General features: G+C 43.1%; 1 protein-coding gene across 1 annotated transcript in view; it reads right to left on the bottom strand.

Moving 5' to 3' along the window:
* Positions 1-210: 210 nt before the first annotated feature.
* The window catches only part of LOC138569454 (metalloproteinase inhibitor 1-like), a 380,069-nt gene continuing 369,500 nt past the window's right edge, over positions 211-10,779 (bottom strand). Inside the window, exon 6 of the mRNA XM_069647435.1 lies at positions 211-453. Coding sequence (XP_069503536.1) covers positions 331-453 — 123 coding nt within the window. The 3' untranslated portion in view covers positions 211-330. The remainder of the gene's footprint in view (positions 454-10,779) is intronic.

Raw genomic sequence — 10,779 nt, 5'->3', positions numbered from 1 at the left:
ATGTAAATGGAGCAGGACTGCAGGGAGTCTCCCCCCGCATATATATGCCATCAAATGGGGAGAAACAAAAGAAGAAAACAAAAGAAGAAAAAAACAGTCCTTTGGGATTCGATTTTTTATTTTCAGACAAATCACCCAAACCTGTTGAGGATGATAGCAGACTTCTACAATGCATGTACTAATTGGAAGGGGATTAGAGTCACCTCATTTTCAATCAGATGGGACATTGAAATAGGGAGGTACTAGACAGTGAAAGAAATAGGCACTATCAAAATATGAATACCAGAATGTCAGATGCCAACTTGTAAAATGAAAATGCCTGCAGAAATGTTACCTCACAGGTTTTAGGTTGAAACACATTAAACCATGTGACGCAGGACAATGTCCATGCTGCGAAACATGTAAAGTTGAGTTTGTGCATATGTGGTGGAGTTGTTCCGTCGTGGCAGGATTCTGGAAGGAGGTAATAGGAGAACTTGTTAGGATATCTGATATTGAACTGGAAATTTCTCAGTGGCTGTAAAATTGCTAAACTGAAATAATTGATCTGTTTAAAGGATGTAAACTTTATTAAGCCCAGGCAGATATGGATAGGGTTGAATTTAGAACAACTTTATATGGTGCTCAAAAAGGCTCAGACTGAAAGCTGGGAGCAAACACACAATGCCTGTTATGATAAGGATACTATAATAATTTAGAGAGTAGTTAATAGTGTAGACAATGCATTGCATGTTCATATAAAGGCGTTATTGTGGTTCAATCACTTTTCCTGGATTTCTAACAACTAAAGTGAAACACCCCCCTCACCCCACACGTTGACACCACTAGACACATCACACGTCTTGCAGAAGAAATAACTTTCTATAAGATAAACAAATATATAAGCCAATTGCAACCTTTAGAAGCTCCTGGCCTTGATGATAACACACAATTATGGCCACTATTGCTGGTTAATGTCTTCCATGTAGTGTTGCTCTTAAGAGTTATTCCTTTATCTTGGCTAATGTCTTTGTCCCAATTTTAAAATTATGTGATCTGGAGAACTCAACATGCTACAGACCAATCCCTCTATCAGATATGTTGTTGAAGTTATTAGGGGTATTTGAGTTATCTAAGCTTCACTTATGGGTTGAAGGAAAAAGTTAATTTCACATTTGCAGTTGGGGTTCATTGATCATTCAGCACCTGCGGACGCTGTCTAGACTTGACATTGATGGTGGTCAAGTACTGCGATGCTAGGGTCGAGAAATTAAGCGTTGCTTTTCTGGGCCTTCCTGTTTTGTAGCCCTTTTTCTCTACCGAAGCAGCCCTCCAGCCTCTTTTCCTTTGCAGTAGCTGAGCAGGTGCAAGTGGATCTAGGTCACCTGACTTAAGCCTCACCCACCTTCTTTGTCCTGCCTCTTCCTTTCTGTTAGTAACTCTTAGATCAAGGGTGCCTCTCGCCCAGATGTCCAAAGAAAACAGAAAATGAAGAAAAGGGCAATTCCTGTTTCGACTTGTTGAGACTGGGAGTGCCCAGGCCCAGAACCCCTGCCCTTCTTAACATCAGGTAGGTTCCCTGAATATGTGTTTCACCCATCTCTCCCAAAAGCCCATTCCTACCATCACCACTCATCACGCGTTACAAATGCCATATCATATCACCAACCACGCTGATCAGCAACAACATCATGGACCCCCAAATGCAGCAACCTCACCCATGTCAACATACACCCCATCAACACTCCACCATCCACCATTACATGAAAAATGATGCTTGCCAGTGTCCACTCAGTAATCAATTCAGCTGACATTGCCAACCTCATCACCACACATGACTTGGATGCCATCTTCCTTACCGAGACCTGGCTGACATACACTTCTACCCACACCCTAGATGTCCTCAACCTACAGAATTCTACAAGACTGTCCAAACAAGATCAGCAGAGGCCTTGCCATCATTCACAAGGCATCATGGCCATGCACCCAACTGGACATTGCCACCATTTGCTCTTTTGAAAACCTATCCTGACACTTCCCGCTCTCCCCAACAGACACAGTCACTTTTCATCTCTTCTACAGACCACCTAAACCCAACTCCTCCGTTATAGAAGAGTTCATGGACTTGGTCACCATGTCTCCCACATATGCACAACAACTTATTCCTGTGTGACTTCAATATCCCTGGCAACCAAGTAAATTAAGGAAGTTCTCCACTGCCTATTCGACACACTAAACACCACACAGAACGCAAAAGAACCAATTTACATGAAAGGTAATATTCTCGACCTCATCATTACCACACTGCCCACCCTCCACCCTCCATCACAGATCCCCTATTCCGCCTGACTGGTCGGACCATGTGGCAATCACCTCTGACATCAGTCACACCACACCTCTCAAGCAAACTCATTGCCAGCCAAGCAATCAAGCCTTCAGATCCTTCAAGAACTCCCCAATGGAGGCTCTCACAGAAAACCTCACCAATCACCCCCTCACATGGGCTCACTCCTCCAAGAATTCATCACCACCCTCACAAACAGCATCAGCCACCATGCCCCAGTGAAACAGCATACCTCAATCCTAAGCCTTCAGCACCCTGGTATACTCACAAACTCTACCAATGAATCATCAGAAAATTAGAAAAACATTGGTAAAAATTGTACAGTGCATCCGTATTCGCCCCTCAAAAAACTCCATGCTACATGCAAGCGATTGATCAACACTGCCATGGCCAACTTCTACCAAAACACCATAGCCAAGGCCAACAATGAAAGCAGAACCCTTTTCAAAGCCATCCAGCACTGCACCAACCCATAGCAGACTCAATCGAAAAATCCACCGCCATCAATTCTTTCTTCGTCAACAAAATCAAGATGATCCGCCAACACATACTGACAGCACACTATACATCCCATCTCACAAATCCACAACTATATATGGCCAACTTTCAAGACACTATCTATGGAAGACCTCACTGCCACCTTAGCATCCCTCAAGCCCATATCCTCTGCAGACGACACCGTCCCTGCTTCCGCACACAAGACCCTTCTGACTGAAGCAGTCCTCCCTCACCTGACAATCGCCAACAGCTCCCTAACTCAAGGCACTTTCCCCTCGACCCTCAAGACCAGACAAATCCTCCTGCTTCTTAAGAAACCATCACTGGACCCTGACAATCTCAGCAACTCATCACCCCTTCCTAGGTAAGATCCTTCAGAAAACACTAGCTACGCAACTCCTCCAACACATTAAAGCCAATATCCTCCTTCAGGCGTACCAGTCTGGCATCAGACGCAGATGCAGCACAGAAATAGCTACCATCAAGTTGATCGACGATGCCCTTAAAATTCTCGATGATGGCCATCCTTACCTCATAGTTCTCCTTCAGCAGCATTTAACACAGTAGACCTCCAGTCACTCAATGACAATCTACATCACTGCATGGGGATCAGCAAGATCATGATCAGCTGTTTCAAATCCTACCTTGCGAATCGTCAACAGTTCATACAAATGGATTCTTCATGATCACCAACTCTACCCATCATTTGTGGAGTCTCACAAGTATCCATCCTGTCCACCGCATCCCCCTCCCCACCCATTTTAACCCCTTACCCCACCCCCATACATAGTTTAAAAAAAAATCTGTAATTTTCTTCATTTAAAATGTTTAGATCAAAATGTTATTTGTTATTATCCATTTGACAAAACCACAGCATACCGGTGTCAATGCCCTTTTGGAAGTTGGTCCAGCGACTAACCTGGCACCCCTGAAATGTGTCCTGCATGCTGCAGCAAGAGCCATTAAAGAACTCTACAATTTCAACCACATCACCCGGACCCTCATCAAACTGCACTGGCTCCCAATGCAACTCCTTTTCATCTTTAAATTCTGTTGCATCATCCACAAGGCTGCCATCATAAAGTCCCCAAGCGAACGCACTGAGAAACTCAGCATCTCTGCAGGCCTGTAATCCACCAGAGGTAAGGAAATGTGGAGACTTGAATTACAATGGTGCAAGAAGGAAAGAACCAGAAGACAGGCCTTCTCTGTCTATGCTCCAAGACTCTGGAACCTCAGACTCCCCCCATCACCTCTACAGTTTAGGAAAGAACTCAAGACCTTTTTCTTCAAGGAATGGCTCCTCCTTAACACCTAGGTCCACCCCACCCTACTTGAGACTCTGTGATCTGCTCCCCACTGTCTCCTCCCCTTTTTGCTTGTCGGTCCCTTGCTGCCAACTGCCCATGCTTCCCCTCCCCTGTAAGCTTGCTGCTCCTTAATTCCCTGCTTTCCTTGCTGTGTTCTTCCCCCTATGATTGTAAAGTGCTCCATTGCTCCCAGAATGTAGGTCTGCACCCAATAAATACCCTCATAATAATAAATGCATTTTCTTAACCTACCACATGTATAAATGTGTAATGACCTTCAAAAGGATATATATACTTTTTATAGATTAGACAATTTACCTTCCACCATGCTGTCATGCCTTAGTCAGACCTCCTTTCTAATTTCCATTGCTCAATACCATTCTTTCAGCCTAACTGAGTACTCCCATAGCCATTTGGTTTAGGTCTAGTTAAAGAGAGCATTAGCTCTCTGCCCGAGCTCTTGCAGCAGTCGGTGAAGGGTACCTAGTTACAATAGGCTGCTCTGTCATGTATGGCCGAGTGCAGCATGGATAAGGCTGTACTGTAGTATAATCCATTTTGAGGAACCCGGGCCTACTTTGTAGGTTGAGCGAAGGCTTTTACAATGTTGCATGTGAGCGCTCCTTTTGCCTACCCTGGCTGGTGTATTGAATATGTCATTCACCTATGTGCTTCATAAATATTTATTCGTTTTATTTTTTGAAAAGTGTTCAGGTTGCTCCATGATTAATAGCTAAAGACTGACAAATACCTTTGTTGGGCCCCATAAAGACATGCCATTCGCCTCCCTCCACCCCATGCGCTTGAGGTAAAGATGTGGGCCTGCAACACAGAAAGTAGCATGAAAACTCCCTAAAAAGAGCAAAACAGCTGGGGAGTGCATCATGGGGAATGTTATTGTATAGGATGGGCTATTATTTAGAAGCCAGAATTCATTGTGAGTTGGGAGGGGAATGGCAACTGTGAAATGTTGTCTTTTTTGGACACTCGTATCCATGGTCACGAAAATAACTCAAAACATGCTACCATTTCAAAATGTACTCCTAAACACTCGGAATTCTTTTTGTGTTATAAAAACAATATAACATTCCACTTCCTGTACCTCAAGCTCGAGCAACTGCTACATTTATAGAGGGTGACTTCCGTTATCAGGAGAAGCATGGCAGCTATTATAAAAGGAGAAAAACGGCTGGTTCGGGCTTCATGGTTAAGGGTATGCAATATGACTGGCCATTTTGTAAAAGCCAGAAGGACTGTGTAATTTGGGAGGGGTACAAATCTATAGGATGTTACCTTTAGGACACAGGTTCTGGTTAAAATGTATTACTGTGATACCCTTGGGTTTGGGCGTACCACCAATCCAATAAATGAATAAATACATTTGCGTTTAGGGGCTATTTGTAGAAATGGGGCTAGGTTTTGATGTGTCTTTAGTTACTTTGGCCATGTCAATCCATGGCCTCGACCTCTGAAATGGCTCAAGACTCACCACGGTTACAAAAAATACCAAAAGTCACAAAGGATTTCCTTCAAAGTAGACAGTATATCAATTGTACCATACAAAAGAATCCCAGTACACCAGTGTGGCTTAAAGAGACGCCATCCACTTCCCTACATGCAAATCTCATGCAATAACGTTAGCCATGAAACTGCGTAACACAAGGTTGACATGGTGGAAAATGTGGCTAGTTGCGGTATAGTGCAATTTAATAACATCTCAAGTCATAAAACATATCCCCTTTTCAAATAATGTACTATAACAATGACTGCATTTGGCAGCAGAGCACTCCTTGTGTGGAAAACCCGGGCCATAAATGATTTTAACAACAAAAAGTACCACTGGGTATTCCATGTTCATCTTAATAATGCAGCTGCTGCAATAAGATGGCAGGGACGTCATTTGGGGGAAGCGAGGGGTCGCAATTGCAACCCCTGGAATCCCCCAAGCTACCCCTGGCCCTGCCTTTGCAACCCCTGCCTGGGGGGGGGGAGGGTGGGAGGTTTGGGGGGCGTTGCTCGGATTGCAAAAATAAATAATTTGTTTTTTAAATAAATCACTCTGACTTCAAAAAAGAAATCATTTCCGTTTCGGTTTTGCTAAACGGAAATCATTTCTTTTTGAAGTCAGTTAAAGTGACTTCAAAAAGAAATGATTTCATTGTGTCCGTGCCAACCCTTTCCCACAGGGCAAGGATGGCTCTGGCTCCTGTGCTCTGCTGCGCATGACAGGAACCAGAGCTGCTTCCGTGTGTGCGTGCTGGAGCATGGGAGTGTGTAAAAGAGAGTCTTATGTAATATATCTGTGTGTATATACTGTAAGGTGGGAGAGTGTATATGTGTGTGTGCAGAGTGAGGAATGGTGCACCATGTGGATTTAGGAATGTACTGTACAAACACATGGGGGTGGGGCAAAACCACACTCCATCTATCCACATACTTGCCAACCCTACAGATTTAGGCAGTAGGCTACTGCTTTTGAAGCAGTCCTACTGCCTACAGATTTCAGTGACAGATCCTACTGCTTTTTACAGTGTCAAGCATGCAACACATTAGTCTGTCTATACAGTGGACTGGTAGGTGAATACTTTGCACTCAGACCAATCCACTGACCTGACAGCTACTTGACTCTGTCCTGCACTCTTGCCGGGGCAACCCTTAGGAGAACCAGCAATTAAAGCAAGTGGCAGTGTGTAACACCATCACACAGCATCTGCCGACAATTTGGTGTTACCATTCAGAATTATACATTTTTAACATTTCAACATCTTTCCATGTTGCGCTGTTTGTATGTTTTGTATTTTCCTTTGATGTCATTGTTATGGGAATTATTATTTTTCAAACTTGAAAAATCCTACATCTTTTTGGTCACAGAATGTTGGCAAGTATGTATCCACATACTGCTATTATTCATTCATCCTCCACTCCTAGCCCTCTCTCCACTCTGCTTTCTGCTCTAAATATCCCCCACCCGCTAGAACGTGTCTGCGTGCATGAAATTAACAATTATTTTCAAGATACAACAACCTGAACTATTGGATTTGTTTCTGCTCCTTTTTCTTGAAGTTGAGAACATTTTGAAACTCAGCAATGGCACTTGCATTTTGCGCTGTAGTTGTTTCCCGAAACAGAAACTCTGCCCTAGCCGCTCATGAGGACAATAGCTGTGAGCAACAAACATTTGAGTGTAGTGGTGGTTGTAATGCTATCAGTTAGTGTTGGCTGAGTAAGGCAAGTGTGGGACGGGTGGGAGGGGCATCGAAGCAGACACAGAACAATCCTGCATCTTCGTCTCCCGTTTTTATTGCCATACTTTACTGTTTTGAATGTTTCCATATTAGCTTCTCCTCTCATGCTTTGTTTTGCATTTCACCACATTTGGACATAGCCGGTAGTTGACCCCTGTATTATGACTTTGTTTTATTCCATCCCTATGCCAAATTGCATTGAAGTGAAAACGGGCCGGCGGCTCTCAGAAGAAGGTTTGCAGGTTACTGCTTCCAAACACTCCCTGTGTTGACCACTTTTATTGCACTAGTTAAACCTAATGTGCTTGGGAGCCTTTGACATAATGTGGCTGTTACATAATTTACCAGCCTGGAGTTTTGGGGATATTTGTCCTGCATTAACACAACCCTACACCTTTCTTGCAGCTCATACTTTTAAAAAGGGCCCATCCACAGTAGTCGATCTTGCTCACGGTTGCCAACTAATTAGCCGTTGTGTATGTGTACCAAATGTTCTCACGGGCATGGTTTGCCACAATTCCTCCAGCTTGTCGATTTGATTTCAGTTAGCGCTCATCAATGTTTCTGGAGTATAATGCAGTAACTCTTATTAAGCGCGTTACCAATAACCTATCATGTTATATCACATCATACTGCACATTGAATGGGTTTCAAAAGGATAAATGGGGAACCCTTGAATCATACTTATTTGAATGTCTGAATTTCACACCTTCCCTTTTCCCAAGCACCTCTTCCCTTTTCATTTATGTTGTAGCACTAATTTCCACCTGGATTGCTCCATCCACCCCTCTCACTATCCCTTCTCCATGAGCTCTATGTATTTTTCACAACTTTTGAGTGAGTTTGGATAATTTTTGTAACGGGGTGTCCAAAACATACTCCTTGTCAAAAGAGCACAGCCCATGTTTCTCACGGATGCTTCATTTTGAACCCACAAGTTCCTTTTACACAATGCATCTTATAAAAGTGCTAAGGGTGTCTATGTTCGTCCTGAATTCCCGTAAGGAATCATTGTATGCTCTGCCCACTCCAGCAGTTAAGTGGTTTTAAAAGACATAAATTGATTCCTCAAAAGACTCTAATATATATGCTGCTACATATTCCATCATACATTAGACTCATCGATGCACATGGGGAGTGGAGATAGCTGTTCAGGTGTCATGGCTTTTAAAGCCCCTTCCATGGAAATTCTTCCATGGTGTATTCCTTTTCAGAGACACACCAGGGTGATGTCTATCTCCTTGTTTGAAATCCCTCCTCTGTATGTCTTGCACACAGCATTAGGTACATTTACCTATTCATGTGTTGTGTATAGTGTACAGTATGCAATATACTGTACATTGTTTGACAAATGGACTGTACAGAGGGTAGCAGAGAGAGAAAGAGGGTGAGACTTACTGTAGGGTGAACGGTGCAGCGAAAGAAGCGTATAAAAGCCGAAATTATCAAAGGTTCTAGCAAATCCACATGTAATATTCAGGCTTCAAAATACTAACAATCTTTCCCAGGCACGTTTCTTCCAGTGGAACGTCCAAAAAAATATTCTCTTTGTAGTGCAAAAGACACATGAATATACATGGAAAGATCATTGCACCATGAACAAGGAAAACAACGTGTGTACATGAATAATGTAATAACTACCAAAAGTGTGTGTGTGTGCACTTATTTGTCATCCTTGGAAATACCTCCACACGTGCATAGGCAATCAATCCTCGATGCCAGCACACTATTACATTTCTTAGGTACATGCTGACCTCCATTTCTGACATTTTATTAACAGTAAAGAACACCACTCTTACAGCAATGAACATTGTACACACACACCTTCTTCAGTCTCACATACCAACAAGGTGCACACTTGCCTACATTGTTTATGTGCACCAGCTATCATAAAATAAAGATTAGCTGCAATGTCAGCCTCACTTGAAAATGGGGATGCTCACCCACAGTTCAGCCTAACCAGTAACAGCAATCATGTCTGCAGTGGTGTTCGGCTGAGCTAGAGTTTATTGTATGCAGCACCATTCCCAAAGTGTATGTATCAAGGAAAGGGTCCTCACCATTACTTGGCTGCACCAAACATTCTTGAAGTGAAGTTAGATTTAGTTAGTTTCCATTGCAGTGGAGGTAGTCATGTCCTGCTCATAGGGCTAATATATCAGCATGGGAGAGGTCTGTATGGAAGCATACTAGAGCTTTAGAAGCATTTTTGCAAAAGTACGTGTATCTCCAGTGTAAGAAATACCCCTCTACCATAGGAAAGAGAGAGAAGGCAATTGCAAAGGTTGGAGAGTGAGGGTATTACTGAAAAAGCAAAGGGGGTGTACTGGCTGGCTTCTCTGATAGTGTTGAAAAAACCCTAAAAAAGGTGTGCCTAGGAATCATACAAGAGTACTCCATCATTATGTAATACCAAAAAGAAATCCCCCTCCCCACCCACAAAACATCAGCGAGAGATTGGCCATGTTGGAATGTCAGAGCGTTCTTCACTCTTTGAGAGTGGTGTAACATCAGGTATTGTTTACACTCCTGCCCCCAAAATGGGCCTTCTTGATTACATCAGCAGTCCCATATCGGTTTGTTAAGATTGCTGGTGCCTGCATCAGCAATAGGAATGTGTTTAATGAGATGTACCTGGTGTCACCCTTTTCAATGATGGCATAGTTGTGTGTGTGTGTGTAATACTCGGCATCATGAGTGGAGGCGGAAGTCTGTTATGGAATTGCTGTGCAAGAGTGGTCTATAGCATAGCTGGGAGAAATGTAGTTTAGAAGTGACTCCATATATCACTTTGGCCATGAGATCAGTGGAAAGGGGATTAGACTAAAAAAGGACCTCATGGGTACCGTCATGGGCAGCTCTGTACCCAAGACCATTGGTCACATTCACTGTGATGGCAGACTACTATGGGAAGTGGCTGCAACATGTTGCCTGTTCTACCAGAAGTATGAGACAACCTGTAAAGAAAGAACAATGGTTTCTGTGGAAATAGGAGCTCCCACATAAATGTGAATGAGCGAAGCAGAACTTTGTAAAATGAATCCATATTCAACCGTTTTTTAATTCATTTGGAAAACCAACATTTTAAGGGATGCAAGTAATGATAAAGGCCCAGAAATAGGTCATTTATCTTGCCCCCGTGGATCTTAAAGGGGCAGAACATCTGTACTCGGTATTTGAGAAGGACATACTTGCTGAAAAATGGGTAATTGATGAGTTTGTTTGCACCATATCGTAACCATATTTTTCATAGTTTACTGTGGAACAATGTTATGTGATGCCACTTTCTGTTTTGTCAAGGGGTGCAAGGTCATGTGCCATAACACTCTGTGATGTCCCTTGGGGTGGGGTTGAATGACATCACTTACTCTGATGTCATCAGAGGGCAGGGTCATGTGATGTC

Source organism: Ambystoma mexicanum, chromosome 2q (genome assembly GCF_040938575.1).
Source record: "Ambystoma mexicanum isolate Mex_15411 chromosome 2q, UKY_AmexF1_1, whole genome shotgun sequence".
Lineage (NCBI taxonomy): Eukaryota > Metazoa > Chordata > Amphibia > Caudata > Ambystomatidae > Ambystoma > Ambystoma mexicanum.
The sequence above is the reverse complement of the archived record's forward strand: the minus strand, read 5'-3'. Positions and strand labels throughout refer to the sequence as shown.